A 25,748-nucleotide genomic window follows, 5' to 3' on the forward strand; every position below is an offset into this window, starting at 1 on the left:
ACTGCAGGCCACCGAGCCCATCCAAAAGGCCCGTGCAGATCCTGTGGGGCTGCTAGCCACTACAATGCTGGATCTCCGGCCTGTCCACATCATGTCCCCACCACCAAATTTGTCAACCTAATCAGCACTTCATTTTCTGCTGCTGGTCCGCACCGGATCCTTTACCCCAAGAGACTGGAAACCCAGTTCATCTCGGTGGCCCCTCTTCAGAGCACTAGCCTGCCCGTGACCCTTCCGGTCACAGTAGACACTGCGGCAGATATTAGCCTGATCGCCAGGGCCCAAGTGCCAGCCGGTGCTGTGGTTGACGAAGAAACGCGGTGGGAAATGAAGTGGATAGAGGGCCACACCATCACCGTTCCCACGGTCCAACTCCAGGTTATGACGCCTTGGGGTACGCTACCCCACCGCCTTGGCGTGGTAGGTGGAATTCGGCCCGGAGTGGTCTTCTTGTTGGGTCGGGATCTTCTCTGCAGAAGCCCGTTACCAACGCCACTTCGCAGCCGCGTTACCTCCTCCACAGAGGCCACATGTAAAACTCTCAACCATGACAAACCTCCACCTTCCGCCCACCAAAGTGGTCCGCGGAAGGGGCACAACCCAAACTATTCCAGGCCTAGCCCTCTCCAATTGCGAAGGGCTGGCCCACCAAGAGGTCTTCCCCCCTCCGCGAAGAGAGATTCAGGAGGAGCAGTACCGCTGCAGGACGTGCAAGCGGGCAGCCCACTCCACAAATTGGGAGGGCTGCCCAACCAAGCAACGCCCAGCGGACGCCCCCGAACAAAACTCACCGAGAGGCTACGATCTCCTGCTGGGGCAGGAATCTCTGCCGCAGCCAAACACAAGTCGTCCGAGAGGTATTGCACCTCCGGACCCCTTGTCAGGCATGCCTGACTCTCAACTGCTGCCAGTGCCACTTGCGAGCACTGAGCAGTGCCAGACTCCGTCCGCCACGGACGTTGAGCTACCAGTGGAAAAGGCCCCCATGCCGGGTCTAAATCATGAGGCGAATCCTCCTCCGGGAGATTTAGGATTCCCCATGCAGCTGATCATTGCGACTGGAGAGCCTCCAGCACCCGAACCTTCTTCTTTGCAAAATTTGATTCCAGGGGATGAACCCCTGGAGGATCGAAATGGTACCCCTTCCTTGGAAGACCAGGAACTGGCATCCTCGGACGCAGAAGTCGAGATCGCTCTCGCTCCGGTTGTCGCAGCAGCCGGAGTAGGGAGTCCTCCTGCAGCTTTTGCAGTTGCCCCTGACTTCGCGCCCGCTAGCCCTTCTGGCCTGTCCCCGGAGTCGGTGCTCTCATCACCTGCTAGGCCAGCTACTGATAGGCCTTGGAGGAACCCGAAGAAGAAGAAGAAGGGGCGGAAGAGAGCCCAGTAGTTGCGAAGCTATAAGCTCATCCTTGCACTAATGCCCTCTCGGCACAGTGCCCTAACATCTAAGAGTGATCCTGGCCCCTTGCCCAGAGGAGGTAGCCAGTGTGATCTCTTCCTTTTACTTGTACCTAGCCTAGGCCGCCTTAAAGTACGGTACATCAATTTAGTAACCTTGTTCCTTCCACTTACCACCGAGCCGCAGTAATCATGTAAGTAGCATAACTAATTTCAGTAATCTTAACTATTGTGAAACGAGCCACGATGCTCGTGACACTCATGGCCTAAGACCTCAGTGAGGCACCCATTTATCATATGAGGCAACCCTCATGAATTAACTAGTAAATTTTAATTGTATTAAACATAAACCATGTTGTAATTTAGTTAGAATATTAACTCTTATGTTGGTGCTACGGTCGGGTTAGGATAGGTTAGGCTAGGGAATATCATAGAATGTACCACTAGGCTGGGTCTAAAACACATCTTGATTGTAGGAGGTAGCCTATAATAACCGTGAGCACCTTCCAGTACTATTAGAATTAGGTAAAGTAGTGAATACAGCTCGTATCCTATCTAGGGTTAGGTAGTTCTGTAGCTAGGTAGGCTAACCAGGACTAATCTGCTCAGGGGAAGGAGAGTAACCTACGAGAGGCGAACAGCTTGCTTAGTATAGACCTTCACGGCCGAAAAGGGAGTGAAGGCCCTCTTAAGGGGGGGAGCTTTTATAAATATTACTGCTGTTCGCCCTCAATGTATTTAGGTGTAGGAATATTAGTCCGATTGACCTCGACAGAGAACATCTCTGCCCGCCCGGTAGGCTAGGCAATTCAAAATAACAATCACCGCAGTAGACAAATGGCGCCGCATAGGCTGGAAAGTTTATAAACAAAATATGCTAGGGCATTAGGGACCTAAGCCTCAGAGAGGGTTTACGCTCAATGACCCCTAGTTATGGTGGCCCTTAAGCTTTATTCTATGCATTCGACGATGCCTTTGTCAAGGTCGGATTGCCATGGCTGTATAAGCCCTCATCTGGCGGAACGAGCGGAGGTCGGGCAGAGAGATCCCAGCGGTCACTGAACCAGGGTGACGCTGCGTGCGTGCCGAACGATATTCTTTGTTCTTTATTACTTTTACTCCTACGTCTATCTTAATTAGTGAATTGGGAAGACTGCCAGAATACGACTCCTGAGGTCCTCGTTTGCGCAGCGACGACTTCGACATTCACGGTAAGTCCGATTCTTGTTGAAAACTTCGCCGTCGATTGACTAGTACTTTTCTGTATTTCACATTTTTCTTTGTTTTCTTCCTTCAGCCACCACTTAGGGTATATGTGTTTACTGAAGTCTAGATTAAGCCTAATTATTATATTGTTAGCTTCAACCCGTTATTCCAGTAAAATACCTAGGATTTAGGTAAGCAAAATCAGGTTAAATCTCGATGCTTTGTATGCCTCGCGTCCGAATGTTTGGAAGAACAGTTGCGTTTAAAATCAAATTCATCTCAAATATTCTTGTTAAGGTTAATTACCCTTAACTGGCGACCTTTGGCTAATTAACGACTGTCTTTGAGGTTAACTTTTGGCTTCAAGTGGCAGGTTACGTGTAATCTTGGTTTGCAGGGCCGTGAAAACTACGTAAATTGAATAATACATGATCAACCAAGACCCTCACACGTAAGAATATATATATATATATATATATATATATATATACACTAAAGCTTGTGCAATTCAAGTTGTGCAAATTCACAGACATGAAAACTTTTCATTGGAACCTAACTAATTGTCATACACGAGTTTTTTCACAGACACGCGGACATTTGCGAATACTGAGAAACCTTGCAAAAGTGTTTAAGTTTAATTTTTTATGTAGTTTATAAGTTTTCAAGCTTTTATGTGTAAATTAAATAACATTAAATAATAAAAGTAATAATTTCTCTCTCTCTCTTTTACTGAGATGAGAGAAATTTTATGGTACATGTATATGTTTATTTGCTTTGTATGATAAATAAATTTTTTACCTATTGATAAGTACTAATTTTCATATAATAATAATAATAATAACTGTAATTACAAAATTTGTATGTGATACATATTTTAAACACACAAATATCTTTCCCTCATCTTCCGTAAGAAGCTCGAAGGCAAAGCTCTCAGACATGTCAATTTAACATGACAAGAAGGGGGAGTGTCACTGATTAGCAGATCAAAGGTTTCTCTCTCTCTCTCTCTCTCTCTCTCTCTCTCTCTCTCTCTCTCTCTCTGTCGGTAATAATTCATAAAAAATTTCTCACTCTTAATTAACGACAATTGTTATCTCTCTCTATCTCTCTCTCTCTCTCGTTCGTAGTTAGTGCAACTAACGTATTACTGTTTCTCTGTAAGTCTTTAACTGTACAGAAGATAATTTGAAATTGATTTAATTTTACCTGTACCGTCTAAAAACTGTAAACGCGCCGTTCTAAAACATAGAGACATAGAGCATTTCAGAACAAACAGAAAGAGACAGAATTAAGAAGCTTTTAAAAAAGAGGTTAAGACTTCTAAAAATAGATCAATGGAATGGGGAGAGAGAGAGAGAGAAATAGTATACTAATCTTCACAATCTCCTATATTTTTACGTCAACCATTTATTTCTTTTTTTTAAGGATAATGTATTAAGCTAACTTTTAAATGAAATCACAGTAACTTTAATTTCATTCAAAAGTTAAATACTGAATTTCCATCTTTTGATATCTAATGTAAGAATAACTTCTCTCTCTCTCATGTTATTCTCTCTGTCTCTGTAATAATTCATAAATAATTTAACTCTCATGTTATTCTCTCTGTCTCTGTAATAATTCATAACTAATTTAACTTGATATTTCAAGTAAGGACAATATTTCTCTCTCTCTCTTGTTATTATCTCTGTCTCCGTAATAATTGATAAATAATTTCACTTTCTCTCTCTCTCTCATGGGTAGCACTCACGCATTTTTACAATTTATTATTTTTCTGTATGTCTTTACCTGTACAGTAAATAGTTTAAACTGATCTAATTTTACATTTACTGTCTACGAAGTGTAAATGTGCTAGTGTGGCATTTTTGGAGACTGTGCCAAGTTTAAGTGAAAATTCACCTTGTGCGAGGGGTTCTAGAACCTAACCTTGCGTAAGTTCGGGGTATGACTGTTTATCTAAAGTAAGGAAGATGGTTTGTCTGATAACACTGCTACTTATGCCTTACCTTACATACATACTGCTTGAAGTTCCTCTGACTGCTAAGAATTTGGGATTACTATAGGTGTAACAGACCTCAAATACCAGTTAAACTCCTGAAATTCTAGATCTCCCATAATCGTGCCCCAGACCTACACTGAGGCATCTAAATGACTGGATATTTCTTCCCATGACAGCCTAAACTACCATCAAAACAATAATAGACCACCTGTACCCACGTTCAGGTAACAAGGAAGAACACAAGCCTGATTCCTGCCAGGTCACAATACTTCCCCAAAATCATATGACCTTAATGAGAAGACCTCTGCTTCACTAAAAAAGCTCCTATAAGGACTGAAAACCTCTTAGAAGCAATCAGCGGTGATAGATGCTGCAAATAAAGTGGTTACTTTCTCTGCAAGAAGACCCTGAACAGTGAGAATACATTTAACTCCAAGATAAAATCCTGCTCAGGGACTAGTATTTACCCAATGCTACCCACAGATTTGGAAAGAGACCCCTAGATTACTGAGTAGTTCTCTTTCTCCAATATATGACGGTAAGAAAGAAAAAATCTTAGAAGAGGCTCCCTTTCCATGAACTGCTTTAAAGCCTTGAACATACACAAGCCAAACCTAATGAAATACAGCTCAAATGAAGGCTCTATTTTCACAAAATCATACATAAACCTCTCCTTGCAGGAATAAAATACACCAGAGAGACTGGGGCAAAGACTACAACATTCGATGGTGGAAGAGCAACAGTTGACTGCACTGAGCTAACTCCTGATAATCACTGCCAACAAAACCACTTGCTCCAGCTCAAAAGCAAAACATTGATTCAGTTGGAAACCTGTCAGAGCAACCAAATGTTCTAAATTCTGATCAGGAAAATCTCATGATAACAAATGTTCCTAAACCATGGGGAAATCGGAAAAAATAAAACAGTAACCTACTGTTTACCTATAGAAACTCGTGCAACTTGGCGTCAAAATCCCTGCCTATTGAAATGAAAGCCGAAACAATAGCGCACTGTCGAGCAGGAGACAGGTGCACACGCAGTAGGAGAGCAAGTGACAGAAGCACAAGCGAAATGCACACAGGTGATGGGCACACATGCAACAGGACCACAAGCATATGAGCAAAAATTATATGCTTGGAAACAAAAAGTGCACGGATGAGACAAGCACAAGTTAAAGGCATGCAAGCAATAGGCATACATGCCAAATATGCACAAATGATAGGCAACCCTGCAATAAGCACGCACGTGATAGACATAGGTATGCACATGATAGGCACACACCATAGGTGTGCATGCGACATGAGAGCACGCAATAGGTGGACAAGCCATAGGCATGCAAAGTTGGCGCTCACACGATAGGCAGACAAGTCATAGGTGCACATGCAATAGGCGGACAAGCCAAGGCACGCAAGCCATCGGCACGCACGCAATAGGCAAACAAACCATAGACATACGGGGAAGCAACAGGCACATAAACTATAGGTATACAGGCAAGCAATAGACACAGGCAAAAGGTGTGCATTTGAAGGCACACAAGCAATAGGCGTACTGGCGTTAGATATGCAAGCGATAGACAGGTCAGCAAAAGGGGCAAATCTGCGCTAGACGCAGGGTACAGGTGCATCAAAACTGCGAGGAGCACCATCGCTCTGGCCAAAAAAAAGCCACAATACACAGGAAAGCCAAAGACAGTCTAGGGTTCTCAATAGAACCGAATTGATACTTACACTAGCCTTAAACCATGAATGATCCTTAGCTACAGGGGACTGAAGCGAAACTCATCAAAGCAAAAGATAACTTTCCTCAATGAGGCAGACTAAACTTGCTTAAATAGTACCAAAAAGAGTCGAAGCATCACTGCTACTAAGCCAATCCAATATGGTAAAATTAAAGAGGGAAAAAAACGTTAGGAGACTCCTCTTATTCTTACCCGAGTGATCCTATCAGAGAATGAATTCTGGTGCTGGACCACTTTCTGACTTGTCCCAGTGCCCTGTCACTCCAAGCCACAAGAAAGTACGACAGGATGTGCCAAGGACACGACAAGAAAAAAGTGGGGGTGTTGACCTTTCCTCCAACACGGTAAACAACTTGAACTTACTGAGAATCTCGGGAGGGAGCGCAGAAAACACTAATAACAATAATAACAACCTGCGAAACTTACGCCAAGGGAACATAAAAAATTACTCCATCCTATCTAATCTAATGCTCTGAATGATGAGAAGCTCTTTTGGAGTAACAGATCAAAGAAAAGCAGCAGAGGCCCTAAACAGTTACTTAATGGGGAAGCAGATAAGACATGCATCCCTTTAACTCAAGTCTTACAAGTATTATCCTCTATAGTTGTTTCTACAACCTAACAAGCTATCTCCTTTCACGATCAATTACCGCATTTCATGCAACTACGATTCATACAGTTATCCAATCATAACCTTTCCCTCAGCAACATATCATGAGGGTCAACAAAACTGGAATAATGCATATTACACCATCTCTTACCTTACAGGTTCTTACTGAACGAATATGAAAAAAAAAGAACAAACCAACAGAAAACTGAGTACAATCTGCCGACCTCCTACCAAAACCAGCTACAGAAGTAGACTGACTGGCTGCCAGTGTTTGTAACTATCAGTCCCCTGTTGGATGGTGGGTGAAGTAGATGGACAGAAGATGGATATTCACAGAAAACAGAGTTTTCTTGTTTTTTTTGTTGGCGTGGAAGTAAAAGCTATATAATGGAGAGGTAAGGTTCATTTCAAAAAAATAATTTAACTATTAAATAGATAAAAATTAATTAAAATCAAAGAAGAATAGCATTAGGGTAGTAATGACTTGCATCTTCGCTTGAACTTTTGAAGTTCCAATTGCAAACATTCTCAGGGAGACTGTTCCACAAAAGGTGTGAGGAAGGAACTCTGGAACTGAGAAGTTCAACAGCAAGGCACATTTACTGCATATTGGTACTGGTGTTCATCGAATCTGGTTGCTCTCAGCACGAAAAGGGATCAGGATTAATTGTGAATGTAAAAGATCTCTATTAACCCTTAAACGTCGAGCCTCTATTTACAAAAGTGTCTGCCATATGCCGGCGGGGTTTGAGAGTTAGCGCCGAAGCGGAAAGAAAGTTTTTTTCAAAAAAATCACAGCACGCTTAGTTTTTAAGATTAAGAGTTCATTTTTGGCTCCTTTTTTTGTCACTGCCTGAAGTTTAGTATGCAACCATCAGAAATGAGAAAAATATAATCATATATAAATATTGGAATATATGACAGCGCGAAAAAAAAATTTCATATATAATTGTATACAAATCGCGCTGTGAGCAAAACGGTTAAAGCTAATGAATTATTTTTTTTTTTCGTTGTATTGTACACTAAATTGCGATGAATTTGGTACATAACAAATTGTAAAATTATCAAAGCAACACAGACACAAAATGATGCATGAATTCGTAATGTGTGGACGTAAAAAAAAGTTTTTTCAAAATTCACCATAAATCAAAATATTGTGCTAGAGACTTCCCGTTTGTTGCAAAATTAAGGTAAATGATTGAATATTACTAGAATGTAAGAGTTTTAGCTTACAATTGCATTTTTCGACCATTTCGGTAGAGTCAAATTTGACCGAAGGTTGAAATTTTGGCACTTATCATGATTTATATGCAAATATTTCAAAACTGATAAAAGCTACAACCATGAGTTATTTTTTGTTGTATTCTACATGAAATTGTGCACATTTTCATGTATAAAAATTCATGTAACGTCTAATAGAAAACGGTGCAAAAATTACAACAAAGTGACTAAAGAAATTCTGAGATTTTCAGCAGAGTTAGCGCGCACGGAGGTAAGGAAAAAGTTTTTAAAAAATTCACCATAAATCGAAATATTGTGCTAGAGACTTCTCGTTTGTTGCAAAATGAAGGTAAATGATTGAATATTACTAGAATGTAAGAGTTTTAGTTTGCAATTGCATTTTTCGACCATTTTGGTCGAGTCAAAATTGACCGAAGGTTGAAATTTTGGCAGTTGTCGTGATTTATATGAAAATATTTCAAAATTGATAAAAGCTACAACCATGAGTTATTTTTTGTTGTATTCTACATGAAACTTCACGCACATTTTCATGTATAAAACTTTATGTAATGCCTAATAGAAAACTGTGCAAAAATTATGACAAAGTGACTAAAGAATTTCTGAGATTTCCAGCAGAGCGAGCGCTGATGCAAGGAAAAAGTTTTTTCAAAAATTCACCATAAATCAAAATATTGTGCTAGAGACTTCCCATTTGTTGCAAAATGAAGGTAAATGATTGAATGTTACTAGAATTTAAGAATTTTAGCTTACAATTGCATTTTTTTACCATTTCGGTCGAGTCAAAGTTGACCGAAGGTTGAAATTTTGGCACTTATCGTGATTTATATGAAAATATTTCAAAATTGATAAAAGCTACAACCATGAGTTATTTTTTGTTGTATTGTACATGAAATTGCACACATTTTCATGTATAAAACTTTACATAACACCTAATAGAAAACGGTGCAAAAATTATGACAAAGTGACTAAAGAATTTCTGAGATTTTCAGCAGAGTTAGCGCGCGCGGAGGTAAGGAAAAAGTTTTTTTCAAAAATTCACCATAAATTGAAATACTGTGCTATAGACTTCCCCTTTGTTGCAAAATGAAGGTAAATGATTGAATATTACTAGAATGTAAGAGTTTTAGCTTATAATTGCATTGTTCGACCATTTCGGTCGAGACAAAGTTGACTGAAAGTTGAAATTTTGGCACTTATCGTGATTTATATGAAAATATTTCAAAACTGATGAAAGCTACAACCATGAGTTATTTTTTGTTGTATTCTGCATGAAATTGCGCACATTTTCACGTATAAAACTTTATGAACGGCTAATAGAAAACGGTGCAAAACACAAATGCTTCGAGAAATCGCTCTCTGATGATGCGTCGCTGATGCTTTGTAGTGCGAGAAGAAGCAAATTCACACATGTGCAGCTGGGTCACGCTTGTAAACAAAACAGCGTGATCCGTGAACTCCCAGCATCCCTCAAGGTGCGTGATTTAAAATTTTCCGCAAACTAGGCCTATAAGTATTTTTTCGTGAATATTTAAAAAAACTTTTTGTAGTCAACGTATTTTACGTCCACTCGGCACCCGACAGACAATTTTTGTCGACGTAAAATACATCCAGTCGGCGTTAAAGGGTTAAAATACAACTTATAAAAAAGTGACAAACAAGAGACCATACATCGATGGTCCAAGTCATAACTGCTAATACAGTATTAAGAAACAGAAACCTACCACCACGAACTACTCTATCTTGAAGAGATAAATCTTTGGCAGAAGCAGACATCCACACCAGAGAACACGATTCTAGTAAAGGAAGCAAAAAAATGACCTAAAACAGGTTGACTGGTTTTATCAGATTCTAGTAAAGGAAGCAAAAAAATGACCTAAAACAGGTTGCACTGATTTTATCACAGTTATAAATATATAAGGCTTACAAACAATACCTAACTTTCATGCAGCATTTGCTGAAACTTTCATTAGATGCTTACCAAAAGTAAGATGTGAGTCAAAAATTACACCTAGAATAGTTAAAGTTTCAGACTCATTCAGCAAAGTCCACTCCACCTGAAGGGAGGATAGGATGGAAAACCTGTACAAGATCTGCTAACCCATAGTGATTTCATTTTACTCAAGTTCAGCCTCATACCCCAGTGATTACACCATTCACTGATTGAGTCTATGTCCCAACTGAAGCTGAGGGTAGCTTTATCTCTCATATGTGGAGCCTTTACTATACCCAAAAGTGTTGCATCACAGGCATACTGAACAAGCTTGTTTTTCAGGCCAACACCCATATTGCTTGTATACACTAAAAATAACAGTGGACACAATACTTGTAGGTCTTGGTTCACTAAAGATCCCATCAACAGCAACTTGCTGCTGCCTACCAGTAAGGAAATCTTGAAGTAATCCTAAAATATGTCCACCCACTCCAAGATTCTGAAGTTATAAATAAGTACCTTATGATTTACTAAATCAAAATGGCACTAAACTCTAATTGAATTACTCGGCACTCAAAATCCTTATCAAGGTTCTCTTGAAAATGGCATGTTAAGTCTAACAGAGCATCACAGGTACCTAACTGCTTTCTATATGCATACTGACTATCAGCTAATGATACTTTAGATTCCACATAAGTACTTATATATATAGTGGCTTAAAAATAAGTTTTTCAGCAACTTGGGAGAGCACAGGGAGAATATAAATTGGTCTGTAGTTGCCATGAACAAATAAAACTCATTTTTAAACTCTCATAAGGATTGTCTGAATGATTTTTCTTCAGTAAGTGAAAAACTGGAGCCAGATAAATCTACTTAAGTTGGAGATTTAAACAGGAAAATACTAAAGGAAAGAGATGGAAAGTAAAAGGCATAGCTGAAACAATGCAGCAAGAGCTGGAAAACTATCTACAGTAACAATCAGAGGCAGGATCTCCAAATTAACAAAAACTTTTCTGAAAAATATACAAACCTCCTTGAATTTCTCAGACAGCATACTAATAGTAGCTCCTTCAGGTACCTTCAACTCTACCAAACTGTCGCCTGAAAAAGCGAGTGTTGACACTGCTGGGTTGGTACCTCCAGATGTAAGTGACAGGACGGTTACTGCAGCTGCTTCATAACATGAAACCTGAAAGAAGTTCAGAGCTACCTTAGTGACATCAGTTACATAACATTTGTTCTCTGATGCAGGTCAGACATTATTAATATGCAATACTTCATAAATGAACACCTACCATGTGTATAAATAAACATTCATTTCACATTAGCATGACCATTTTAATGGATTGGTTTACTCTTCAAACACATCTACCTCATGATAAAAGGCTCACAATAAAGTGTGGCAACACAATTTTCAATTTGTAATTGCTCACCAAAAACAAATTAATATACAACTCAATAACTTAATTCAGTCATTAGTCTTTAATTCTCATGAGTCCCAATCTCCATACTTTGGCTACAGGGGGGTTTCACTGCCATCTCTGAATAACTTCAGGAGAATTACTTTTTAGAACTCTGTCTTCTGCTGCTTTCATTAGCCCCACACTTGAATTTGCAGTTTGCTCTGTCACTAATTTTTGGGTACTATGCGTTGGTGTCCTAACTAGCAACAAATTGCCAGCATGCAGCAACCTCTCTATTAATTGCACAGTGAAGTTTTCATAATAAAACTAATATTGCAATCCTTACCTGAACACCTGAATTAGCCCTGGTCACCTACCAGCCTGAACTACATCTCCGTACCTTTTACCCACTAAGTGGGTAATTAACTGTCAGTGTTACCAATGCTTACAGGAAAATCTTGTCAAATGAGTTACCTGAGGTACCGTTGGCAACGCTGCTGCAGGTCCCAGCCGAGCAAAGCCAGGTTCCTCAATTGCGTAATTCACTAATCAAATTGAAGTGGGGAGGAGGGTGGGAATCATTCAGGTGCTCAGGTAAGTATTACAATATTAAATGGGGAGGAGGGTGGGAACCATTCAGGTACTCGGGTAAGTATTACAATATTAGTTTTATTATGAAAACTTCATATTGCAATACACTCCCTGAACACCTGAATTAGCCTGATTAACATAATTTTAAGGAGGTGGGATCAATCTAATTTCAGCCCAACCTGCCAAACGGGAAGGCAGGTAACTCATTATTCACCTACTCTGCCTATATACATGTATCCTCACCTGGTTAACCACTCGGCAGGAGAGGATGCCTGTAGAGAGAGTACCCTCGACATCAGTCTCAAGTCTCAGTACTGTCTGAGTCGAGCTACCTCTCATGTGGTATTCAAACCTCCTCATGGATAGAGAGTAGCAAAAACCAACCTACATGTGGCTAATCACAGCTTCCCATGAGTAGCGAAGAACGACAAACCTCCCATGTGGCTAATCAAAGCACTCTCATGTATGGAGGGGTACGATGAACCTCCCATGTGGCTAATCAAAGCACTCTCATGTGTGAAGGGGTATGATGAACCTCCCATGTGGCTAATCAAAGCACTCTCATGTATGGAGGGGGAGGGGTACGATGAACCTCCCATGTGGCTATTATAGCCTCACATGTATGGAGAAGTTGAATGTGCAATCTCTTTGGGTTCTTCGCCGTATGTTGCAGCCAACATCTGTGCAGAAGGGGGGTTTTGGAGAAAAGATCCTATCAACCTGGCTCAACCTAGTTTCATTGTGCTAATGTCCTGTCTGATGCTCTCCCTATGGATCCTGATCAATGGAGAATTCCAAATTCCTAGACTAGCTTGAATACCTAACTCCCCCCCCACACCTTATCATGCATTTACAAGATCGTTGGGTGAGTCGGTAGAGCTTCGGACTGTCACTCGATGGGCCGGAGTTCAATTCCCTGGCCGGCTGATGAAGAGTTAGAGGAATTTGTTTCTCGCTATAATGTGGTTCAGATTCCACAATAAAATGTAGGTCCCATTGCTAAGTAACCAATTGGTTCTTAGCCACGTAAAATAAGTAAGTCTAATCCTTCAGGCCAGCCCTAGGAGAGCTGTTGATCAGCTTAGTGGTCTGGTAAAACTAAGGTATACTTAACAAGATCGTGTTGGCCGCCACGAAAGGACCCAGCGAGTAACCCTTCTCCGACGAAAATTAGATGTCCCTGAGGTAAAGGGTAGTGAAGACCGACACCGACTTCCAAGTGGCCGCTTCTAAAATTGCTGACACCGAATAATTTCTAAGGAAGGCCAAAGATGTCGCCATTCCTCTAATACTATGCACCCTCGGACGCGCAAACAAAGTCGAAGGTTCCAAAGTTTATGAAGAAGAACCTTCCGATGCTTGCTGGATAACCTCCCAAAGAAAGAAACTGATTGTGTTCTTGGAGATCAAACGCGAAGGGCAGTTAGGAGAAACAAATAACATTCTCGGGCGAGGCAAAAGTTTCTTGGTCCGAGACAGATAGACTTAAATTTTAAAGCCCTAACTGGACATAATAGCATCTTGGAAATGTCGCCTCCTACAAAGTCTTCTAAGGATGTGACCTTGAATGCCCTTGGCAAAGATTCGTTTCAGATTTGGACTCTGCCACGAATTCCCGTAGGTAAGAAAGAAAATATCTTTCCCTGAGAAGGAGACTGTCCTGGATACTGCCCGAATTTCTCTGCTTCTCTTGGCCATAGCCAGCACAATTAAAAATATAACTTTCTTAGTTAATTGCCTTAGGGGCAGAGACTCTAAAGGTTCGAAGCCTGCTGATCTTAAGAAATTCAACCACCGCTAAATCCCACGAGGGGACCCGAAGTGGAAGAATTGGGTGCTCTGTTTTAAAAGATCATGAAGAATCTTGCTGGTTGAAGAGTTCTGGACGGTGAAAGCGGAATGTACTGCTCAGCATTGACCTGTACCCAGCAATTATAGAGTAAGAAAGTCTCTTGTCTCTCTTTAAAAATAACAGGAAGTCTGCTACTTTCAAAACTGACGGGCACGAAATACAATGCCCTTGTTTTCGGCACCATCCACGATACAATGCCCACCTGGCCTGGTATAACTTCCTGGTTGAACTCCTTAAGCAGAAAGACAGTTGTCTAGCCACTGCTTTAGAGAGTCCCGCATGACGGGCTGCTCGCTGGACAGTCTCCACACAGCTAGCTTCAGCATGCAGAGGTTCCAGTGGAAGTAGTGGAAATGCGGCTGTTTGAGTACAGGCAGTCCCCAGTTAACGGCGGGCTCGGTTAATGGCGATCTGGTTTTATGGCGCTTGTCTAGTGATGAAAATCAGCAATTTTCTGCGCCGAAAATCACCGATTTCTCCTCATCGGCACTTTTCGGCGCTGATAAGCCCGGAAATCGCCAATTTTCAGTTAGTGGCGATTTTCGGTTATCATCACACCCCCAGAAAGGAACCCCTGCCAATAACCAAGGGTTGTCTGTAAATCTCTCCTCTCTGGGAGGAATACCGGAACTTCTGTCATCAGGTCCAGGAGGTCTGGAAACCAAGGTCTCTGGGGCCAGAATGGGCAAACCAAGATCATGTGAGTGTTCTTGCAGCTCCTGAGTTTTGCTAGGACTTCCTGTAACATCCCGAAGGGAGGAATGCATAAATTTGTAAGTTGTCCCATGAGTGCAACATTGCATCTGTCCTGCAGGACACATGATCCACTAGCTGCAGTTAAAGCCAAAAGAAAGAAAACACCTAATCAGTTGTCTTAACGTTAGAACTTCTGACACATCTCACGAAGGAGCCCTAGTCGGCAAGACCCAACGTTTAAACTTAAAGGAACGTAATAAATCATGGATGATCTTACAACTAGAAATTTTCGGGAAGATGGAAAAATGTACTGCTAAGTGTTGAGCGGTAGCCAGCAATAGCCGAAAATGAAAGAATCTTGACTTTCCACAGGAAAAAGAGAAAATCAGCTATTTTGGTTATGGAAGGCCTAGGGATGGAATGACATTCCTTATGACACCGACTTCTACACATTGTCCAGCTGACCTGGTAAGCTTATGGGCTGACTTTCTCAAGCTGAAAGAAAAACTGTCTAGACATAGCTTTAGAGAGTCCAGTCTGTCTAGCTGTTGGCTCGGCAGTCGCCTGCACCTAGGTTCATCACGCGAGGGTTTTGATGATAATGGTGAAAATGTAGTTGCTAGAAGATCTTCCGCATGGGAAGGAACATTGGAACTTCCGTAAGGAACATTAGGAGTTCCGGAAACCAAGGGCGTTAGGGCCAGCAAGGAGCTAGAGTCATAGACGTCCTGACACTCTCCCACAATTCCTGATTACCTTATGAATGAGACCGAAAGGTGGAAAGCATACACCTCAAAAGTTCTATTGATCTTGTTCCCCCAGAGTACTCAGATACGACACGGCAGTTATGATGTCGCAAAGCAGACCCACTACTCTGTTGCGCACTAGGGCTGAAAAACACCTGAGGGCTTCCTTTTCAGCCCTGAGTTCCCGAAGAATTATGACTCCTCTCGTTCCCAATCCCTCTAGAGGCCCGAAGACTGTGTTTCCTCCAAGGATGCTCCCCAACCCTGATCTGAGGCATCTGAGCACAGATGAATGTCGGGAAGAGGGGAGACGATAGACCTTCCGGATGTCAGATGCACTTCTTCTGACCATCACAGAAGATCCAACACGCGAGAATCACTCCCGACTATAATTGAATTCTTGATGTGGAAGTCCCAGCGATTCCTGAGACATACCTGAAGAGAAAAGCAAGACCCTGGAATTAGAGAGAGAGAGAGAGAGAGAGAGAGAGAGAGAGAGAGAGAGAGAGAGAGAGAGAGAGAGAGAGAGAGAGAGAGAGAGAGAGAGAGAGCACCGCTACTTCAACATTCTATACCCTTGACGATACTTAACTACCGACACTGGAGACATGAATTACAAGCAACAAGTTCGTTATACTGGCCACATCCCCTGAACCTTGAGCAGCCACACAAATCATAGCCTGCTGTGACGCTACTGCTGACGACGCTACACGAAATTGACCATGGAGGAGATATCCTCCTCCCTAAAAAGACTGTTGCAGAGCACAAAAGGCGCCCTCAACAGAACCCTCTCCGAATGTCCGGATAGTGAGGCGGAAGCTTTAAAATGAAGTCCCTCCTCTTCATGCCAAAGAATGTTGTACAGTCAGACAAAATGTTAACCTGGTATGCCAGCCCCATTGAAAGCGAAGTGATGAGGTTGTCAGGCAGGACAGGATCGGAGGGAGTACATCCATCTTGTTTGAGAAAACCTTATTAACCCAGACCACATCCACATAGAGTGGGACAAGGCCTCCGATTTGCTGCGAAAGGTGTCCTCCAAAATACAAGCCTCCCTAGATGTAACTGAGACTAGATGATTTGACAAAGGAACCCGAGAGAGAAGAGCCTCAACAGATTCATTGAGAGGAATCCTGACACCCGCAGAAGGGTTACCCGCTACCTTGTAAGGCCCCTCCCAAATAGAAAGCAAGGTTGAATCCTGCTTACTCGACCCTATCAAAGCCGCTAACCTATCGTCTGCCTCCCTCAATGCCTGCTCGACACGGCCAAACCAGACCAGATTCTTTGATGACTGAGCAACTACGGGTTCCGGTGCATATAGCGACTCGAACATTGCTTGATTCGGTAGTGTAAGGCTCCTCCGGAGCCTTGGACTGAGGATAAAGAGTATGGATGAAGTCCACAATCCGCTTATACTCATTCTTATTAGCTGAAGGAAAACTAATGTCCAGTACCAGATCCTCTTCTTGAAATGAACAATCCTTGTCGGACTGGTCTAACCGAGCCGGATCAGAAGAAGAGACAGGCCGACTACTAGCAAATGCCGAACTCAAAAACATGGAACTCGCCACACCTGGGTGCGCGAGACGGACACCTGACATATCAATCACGAACATACTGGAGGCACCAAGTAGGTTGCACAAACCCCGCACCACCCAACAACGATGATGCAACATCTGGGCGGGCAACGCCTGCTCCTGAGAGCGAAAGGGCCGCAACAGCCGAACCACGCAAATCCAGATGCATCAAAACCGCATGAGAATGGGAATCCGGAACTGAAGCCCCGCTGGTTAATGAGCAAGGGGGAAACATCCTAGATGACCAGGAATCAACCCCAAACCTACATGGACACCTTAGACGGAGGAACAGAGATACCAGCAGGGAAGCTGAGAAAGAAGAAGCCAAAGGAGGGAAGAAGAAGCCACACTCGGAGTAACCACTTAAGCACCTAATGCCGACATTGGACAGGTGGAGAACGTACTAACTGGACCGGAACTCAAAGGAGTTTCGAAGGGGAAGTTACGAGGTACCGAACCCGAGGTAACAGAGGAAGGCAAATTACCAGCTATCCTAGAGAATGGAAAGGCTGAGGAAACTATCGGCGTTGATGCGCTGAATGCTGGCGCAGGCGAACCGCCAATTGCCGTAGCATCCGCAAGAATCATGGAGGATACATTATGGTTAGAAACCCGTAAGGAATGAAAATAAGGAGTTGCTGACACCTCCGCTACCACTTGAGAAGCATCTTGATCAGATGCCTGAGAAACTACAGGATTCGCAAAAGGTGATACAGAAGACAGATCCGTTAAAAATACCCCTCCCTTAACCCCGACGAGAGAGAGAGAGCCGCTGAAGCTCTAATATCACAGGGTTGAACCAAAGAAAAGTCTTGGCTCTGCTGAGTTAAAAGCAAAGAAAACAAGATGAGCAAACAAAAAAAAACACGAAGAGCAAACAAAAAACCCAAAGAGCCCTCCGAAGAGCGAACCAAAAAGGAAGACTGAGTAAGGGCAATGGAAGAAGGTTTATAAGAAAATTGGGGAAAAGGAAAATTCTGGAGCAGCCGAAGAAGCCATAGGACTGATTTTGTCCCCGCCCCCAAACGATAAATTTGATACATTAATAGCAAATTCAAGAAAATTCTTTAAGACAAGATCATGAATATTGGAAAACCCAAAATAAAACATTGTTTAACTAGGATCTATAACCTTTAGAGTCATGCGTAAATTCACAGGCATACAGAATTTCACCAGAACCCTTTGTAACAACGCAAAAGGGGGGAATAGCATAGAGAACTGGCAAGACCAATTAAACAGCATTGCGTCGACTGCCCAATATCGGGGATCTTGAACTGGTGAGCAGTAATCTGGCAGACGAATGTTGAACCTTGTGGCAAAGGGTCCAGAAGGGGTACCCCACAGCTTCAATAAGTCTTGCAGACTTTTGGATGCAGTAAAGTCCATTCAAACGACAGAATTTGCTCATTTCTGCTCTGCTGGTCCACCACAATGTCGTTCTTCCTGGCACAAACTTCTTAATAGGAGGTGGGTTTTTCCAGGTCACTTACCATTCTTCCTGGGAGCCCGAAAGGGCTGAATTGAGGGTCCAGGCGACTTGCCTACTTGCCTAGAGGGAACCCTGGGACTCTGCCCCAAATGAAGAAGCAGCTGCTGCTGTGGTTGCAGATGTGTGAAAACTTGAGAGCTGCATAACAAAGATCTAGTTTCTGCTTCTTCCATTTCTTGTATTATGGTACCTAATGCTGATGCACCCAGTAAAGAATGCAAGGGGTGTTCAGCAATAATCTTGGTCTTTTGCAATGAAGAAACTGAAGGAGCCAAACAGAACACAACAGTTCCCTACGCTGACAACAGCGTTAGCAAATACACGCATAAAATCCCTAAAGGAGTCCAAAGCTGCTCTATCTAAACAGTCCAAGAAATCCACATCACTCCCCAAGTGTTGTTTTTCTTGTGGAAGAGCAGAGACAACCTCTCTCTCTCTCTCTCTCTCTATATATATATATCTATCTAAAATGCTGCCCAGGAGACTGGGAAGAAACCTGTGAAGACCTTGATGTTGAACACAGTTCAAGAAAATGCCTAAAATGCTCGGTAGGAGCCAAGGTGAAAAAGACAAACAATACTGGTAGCACGATGCCTGAAGAGAATGGGAAAAATTAAGTGACACCAGTGTCCTACAAGATGTGAATGCGACAGCGAGACAGCATGAGGAGAATGTAAATTCTGCTGAGTTCCCATACAATGACTCCACTTTCATATTTCACTATCATTAATTTTCTCATCTGTATTGTCTTCCTTACAACTTTCTTTTTTGCTTCAGTGCATACACATTTATTTGACCCCATGGTGATTTTCTTATAACATTAAAAAAACAATAACAAACACAAGAATTTTCCGTGATTACTGGAGAAAATCTGCACTCACTAAAAGACATCGACAAACTGATGCTTTGCAGGCTGGGAGAAAGTGAGACAGAGAAGAAAACTGGGAGAAAGTGAGACAAAGAAAACTGACCTAAAATCCTTTATTTTTCCTCTTACAAATGAGGAAACTGACCAATAATCCTTTGTTTTCCCTTTGGTTTCAAGTATGTGGGGCCAGAGGAACACTACTGTGTTTAAGTGGAGAGACCTGAGAGCAGTGGGACAATGCCAGCACATCACAAGATCACAAGAAACTGGCTATGAAGAGCTCAATTCAAAATCAAGTGTACGATATCCAAGTCACTGTTCAAAATTCATAGTTAGTTTTTTTGATGAATAATGGTTTGGATAGTATGAGTCACAAGGAGCTTGAGAACCAAGGTTCCACTTTACCTGAAAGTAAATTCCTGAGCATTATTGCCCCTCTGGAAAATTACATCTGGGAAACATCTTTCAACTTTGGAATTTAAGGTTTACTAAATTCCTGGTATTAAAATAGTATTCCTGGTATTAAAATAGTAAATAAGCAAGATTGTTCAAGCATGGTATGAATGGATGGGGGATGTTGGAGGTAAAGGTTAGGAAAAAAAACTGAAGGTTAGGAAAAAAAACTGATATCTCGCAGTCTGGAGTTACCATATATGCCAACGTATAAGGCGACCTTTTAACCCTAAAAAATCTCCCCTAAAATGGGGGTCATCTTATATGGCAAGAATAAAAAGCAACCTTAAATTCTGCAGAGATTTTTAATGATAGGCTAACCCCTAAAGTGTCGATAGTTGTGTCGACTATTGACACTGTAAACAAAACAATTATAATAACGGGAAAAACCATAGGTAATTCAAGTGAATCACTAGTGACACTACTATCGATACAGTAAACAAAACAATTGTAATTACAGTAATTATCATAATTAGATGTTAGGATGAGCGAGCTCCCACTTTGTTACTAGCTTTATCCAGAGTACCATTATTCAAATACAGTTATCACAAGACCCCCAACATGGCCACAACAACTATCGGTAAAAAAAAAAGGAGGAAGCACAATATGAAGCTTCGTTCAAGTTAAAAGCAGTAACTTTGCAAAGGAAGAAGAAGCAGTAGAAATTGACACGCCAGCAGCTTCAGAATTTGATCCGTACAATGATTTCCTTACAAATATATCACAAGAGTCATCAATGAATATATATATCAGATGATGAATATGATAATGAATTTGAGGATTTTAATTGTTTAAAAATGTTTTTAATATATTTTAATCATTGCAAATAAAATGTTATCACTTATATGTTGTACCTGCATTTTTTTAAATGAACTCACCACTGCTGATGCTTACATCAGTTGGTAGTGCTATTTAATTTAATAAATTGAGGGTCATCTTATACAGCAAACATACCTCTCAACCTACATTTTTACATGAGAAATGGGGAGGTCGTCTTATGCACGGAGTCGCCTTATACGCTGGGATATTAACCATATGGGCTATTTTGATCATCAGAAAACTAAAGGAAAAATACAAGACAAAACAAAACAAGGCTATACGACATTTGCAATCTTAAAAAGGTATTTGTCAAAGTATAAAGGACAACAATTAGATGGGTATTACAAAGGTAGGCATGACTCAAAAAGCAAATGATGGTATTAAATCATGATTCAAGCTCTAAAGTGAAGACAATGGCTGGTTTGTCACAAGAGCTGGAAGTTAAGCATTTATTATTTATCGAGTAAAGGATGAAGCTGCAATAGGAGCAAAATAGACAAGTGATACCAAATAAAAAAAGAGGACTGGCAACCAATGTACGCAAATATATGATCTGAGTAATAGGAAGGGACAAGGAGTAACTCTAGTCTGGAAAATGACCATGCAGGCAATCCACATGGATGACTGCAATAATTAAAATAATGCTCAAGATTTTCATTGCTGAGGATGAATAAGAAAAGCTAAAGTGAAGGGATGGAGGGGGAGGAAGATTATGTTGTGGTAAAAAATAAACCTGAGAGAAAGGAGAAATTCTGTTCTGAAAAAGTCCATGAATGGCAGCACAGTCTCAAAAACTTCAAAAAGTAATTTTAAAATATTTATTGATAATTAAGGTGAGTTTAGATATAGTTTACTTACTTCTCCTTTTCCTTCAGGGTTGCCTGTGTGTACATGCGAAGTACCCATAGATGCACGCACATCAATGCAAACTGCCAGTTTGCGTGATGTCATTTGAATACTCTGTGAAAAAGGAATCAATTAACCAACCTAATCTGATCAAGTTACTAAAATTCAATGGCAAATAATCTGTATATCTTTAAACTATCGAGTTGATCAAAGTTATAGTGTCATTACATAATATTCAACTGTCATTATAATATAATGCTCAACTGATTTTCCATCCTCTGATCAAAACTGACAGAGGATAATGAAGATAAAGGGATAGGATGGTGAATACAACTAAGGGGCCCCCCACATAAAATCCTAATACCCAATAACCTACACTTCAAAAGCATAAAATGCAGGAAAATCCCCAAATGACATAACATCAACAAACCTCATACTAAACTCATACCATTCCTTAATGTTAAATACAAAACACTCTTGACAAAACTTTCATCATGTATTTCATCATAGATCACACCAAGCAGATTGCACATTGCAAATGCTTGCCACACTGAGTTCATATTTTCCTCAAAATGATTAATCAAAGACACTTAGAATTCAACATTTTTAAACACTACTCTATTTTCACATTTTTGTAAAACTCCTTAGGAATAATTTAAAAGATGACATTTTTATGATAAAATAAAGTTTTATATATACTTACCAAGTAATTACACTGCTATTAGTTTCACTCATTCAGCAGCTACAATTTTGAAATTTATGGGTCATGCTATTTTGTTTTGACTAGGTGGCTAACCTTGCCCACTTTTGGGGTAAAAGAGGAACAACTACCAAAAGAGCTCAATTTCTTTATGCCCTTATGTTCATGCGAGGGGAGGAGGGCGGTCTCCAATCATGTAATTACTTGATACATATATATAAAACTTTATTTTATCATAAAAACACCATTTTTATATAAGTAACTTCCCAAGTAATTACACTGCTGATTCCCACATTGACAGGAGGTGGAATGCATGAACATATCTACCCCAAAACATTAGGAATGGTAATGAATTTGAGAATAGAAAAGACTGCTAGCATTAAAATAATGCCTGTTGTTTCCTTACCTGATAAGTGACCTGCTGCAGGAAGATAATGCCTCTGTTTGGCACTCGTCTTATCATAAACAGTAAACCACCCCGTATTCGTGGGGGATGCGTACCACACCCCCCTGCGAACAGCTAAAATCCGTGAATACTTAAAACTCCTCTAAAAACACTTAGAACTGCCTATTTTGATAGTTTAAACACAAGAAAAACCCTCTAAAAATGCTTATACCTGAGTATTTTAATAGTTTATCACAAAAGGTGCATTTAGTCATGAAAATATGAAAATACAGTAATTAGTGAATATTTCGCAGTGAAAAATACTGCCAACAGGCGAATTTTCTGCAAATAATGGGTAGATACGTTCCACAGAGAAATCCACATATACGTCAGTCCACGAATACAGGGGGTTTACTGTAGTGGTGCAGCAGTATAGCCGAGGATAGCCTACTATCTCAGTGGGTACCTTACAACAAGAATAGTTTCAATTGCTGACAAGGATAACATGTTGCCCCTGCCCTGGGGGCAGTACTGAATATACAACCATAAAAAATATTGTCCCCTAATACCACCAAAAGATTAAAATCCACTACCCAACCATGAAAGAACTGGAGGGAACTTCAGTACACAGTACCCCCAGGCTCCCCTAAAATACTCAACAACCTTATTTCAAGGCGAAGAAAAGAAGGAATGCTTCCTATGCTTCCTCCCCAACACCATGCCAGCCACCAAAAATGGACCCAGTGTACTGCAATTATTGTAAACTGTTTCAAATTCCTTTAGATAATGTGATGCAAACACCAACTTGCATTTCCAAAAACTCACTTGCAATAGGGAGGAGAAATTATGCTTGAATGCCAAAGAAGTGGCTACAGCTCTAAATTCATGTGCTAAGTGGCTACAGCTCTAAATTCATGTGCTTTCACTTTGCACAAGGGAAAAGCCTCATCTCCAATTGAAGAGTGGGCTTCTGAGATGAGTCTCTGAGGAAGAATGCCAGGGCATTCTTTGACAGTGGACGTGAAGGGTTCTTAACTAAACACCATAAGGCACTAGAAGGTCCATGTATTTTTTCTGTTCTGTGAAGATAATACTTGAGAGCTCTCACAGGACACAACACTCTCTCTTCCTCACCTGGACCTAAAATTTCTGACAAACTTTTAATTAAAAGGAACGAGGCCATGGCTTGGAAAGTGACTCATTTTCGGCTAGAAATCCCAAGGAAAATGAACAGGCAGCATTCCCTTGGGAGAAGTCTACTCTTCTGCTTAACGCATGGATTTCACTGACACGTTTAGTAGTCGCTAAGGTTAACAGAAACAAGACCTTTCTAGTCAAATCGCTCAGAGAAATTGAGTGCATGGGCTCCAATTGAGGGCAAGATAACCACTGAAGAACCACGTCTAGGTCCCATGACACTACTGCTACCATTTTCTGTCTCATGGTGTCAAACGATTTAATAAGATCTGACAAGTCCTGATTAGAGGAAAGATCCACTCCCTAGTGACGGAAGACAGAACTTAACATGGCCCTACAGCCCTTGATCACTGAGGTTAACAGGATCCTATAGGTCTTTAGATATAACAGAAAGTCCGCTATTTCTGCTACAGATGTCTGAGAAGACAAAACTCTGTGCCTTCTGCACCAGTCTCTAAATATAGTCCACTCAGCTTGATATACTCTGTCAGAGGACTGCCGTCTGCACTTGGCAATAGCTTGCGAAGCTGATCTTGAAAACCTCTTCTTTCTAAGGAGTTTCCTGATAGTTTGTAGCCTGTTAGGGTCAGAGTAGACAACTACTGATGACACCTCCAGAAGTGGGGCTGTTTTAGAAGACGTGGTTTTTGCGGTAGCAGTCGCGGAAAGTCGCCCAGGAGGTTGAGAAGGTCTGGGAACCATTCTCTTGTTGGCCAAAAGGGAGTTACTAGAATCATTGACAGATTTTGATGGACCTGGAACTTGTTTATCACCTGCCTCACCATACTGAGAGGGGGCATAGAGGTGTTTGCTCGACCAGTCCTGGAGCATGACATTGGTTGCCCATGCTAACAGATCTGGGACTGGTGAACATAACAGCAAAAGGCAATGGTTTCTGGGAGTAGCAAACAGGTCTATTATTGGAGTCCCCAACAACTTCCATAGATCCGAGCATACCTGCGGATCCAGTGCCCACTCCATGATAATACTTGTTTCTAGTGGCTCAATTCGTCCGCCAGAACGTTGGGCTTCCCTTGAATGAAGCCCTTTTAAAAGCTTGCTCTGATTTTGTTCCGCCCAAAGCAGAAGATCTCTTGCTGTCTCATATAGGGAGAAAGTGTGTGTTTCCCCTTGGTTCTTGATGTGTGACAGGGCAGATGTGCTGTCTGATTGTACTGCCACCATCTTGTTGCACAGTTCTGTCTTGAAAAATTGTAGTCCCAAATGAACTGTCTTCAGCCCTTTGACATTTATATGCCACTTCCTTTGCTCCAGGAACCAAGTTCCAGATACTTCTTTGCTCCCTAACAGAGCTCCCCAACCTAGATTCGACACGTCTGAGTAGAAGTCTAGGTTGGGGTTCACCAGGAGGGACATCCCTTGTGACAACCTTTCTTCTCAGTGCCACCAGAGCAGATCATCTTTTATATCGGGGTCACCCAGAACACGAATGTGTCTGGGTATTTCTTACTGTCCCCGCTGATCCTTAAAGTACTGAAGCAGCCTTATATGAAGTCTGCCTAAGGGAACAAACTGTTCTATGGATGATAACGTCCCGAGGAGGCTCATCCACTCGTTGGCAGAGCACTGATTGAGAAGAAGAAACTTTTTCACTGTCTTCAGACAAGACTATTCTTTTAGGGGAAGGAGAAACCTGAAAACTCCGAGTCTATTATCATCCCTAAATATACAATCCATTGAGAAGGAATCAGCTGAGACTTCTCAAAGTTGATCATCAATCCCAGATCCTGGGCCAGAAGAAGGGTCCTTTGAAGGTCTTCTGAATACTTTTCTCTTGACTGGGCCCACAGGAGCCAATCGTCCAGATAGAGGGAGATCTTCATTCCCATCAGACAGAGCCATTTCACTAAGGGCACGTGAGACCTCTGGTAAACATTTTTGGTGCCATCAATAATCTGAAACAGGGCACAGAACTGGAACATTCTGTTCCTGTACATGAACCTCAGAAACTTCCTTGAGTCCCAATGTACTGGGATGTGGAT

At 41.5% G+C, this 25,748-nt stretch overlaps 1 protein-coding gene across 2 annotated transcripts in view; it reads right to left on the reverse strand.

Annotated features, from left to right (window-relative positions):
• Positions 1-25,748, reverse strand: part of LOC136831371 (RNA-binding protein Ro60-like) — a 159,978-nt gene that overhangs the window by 49,701 nt on the left and 84,529 nt on the right. For both annotated transcript variants that reach the window (XM_067091699.1, XM_067091700.1), the window contains exons 10-11: positions 21,476-21,577; positions 11,151-11,309 (exon numbers count right to left, since the gene is read on the reverse strand). In XM_067091699.1, coding sequence (XP_066947800.1) covers positions 11,151-11,309; positions 21,476-21,577 — 261 coding nt within the window. The remainder of the gene's footprint in view (positions 1-11,150; positions 11,310-21,475; positions 21,578-25,748) is intronic.

Source organism: Macrobrachium rosenbergii, chromosome 48, assembly GCF_040412425.1.
Source record: "Macrobrachium rosenbergii isolate ZJJX-2024 chromosome 48, ASM4041242v1, whole genome shotgun sequence".
Classification (NCBI taxonomy): Eukaryota; Metazoa; Arthropoda; class Malacostraca; order Decapoda; family Palaemonidae; genus Macrobrachium; species Macrobrachium rosenbergii.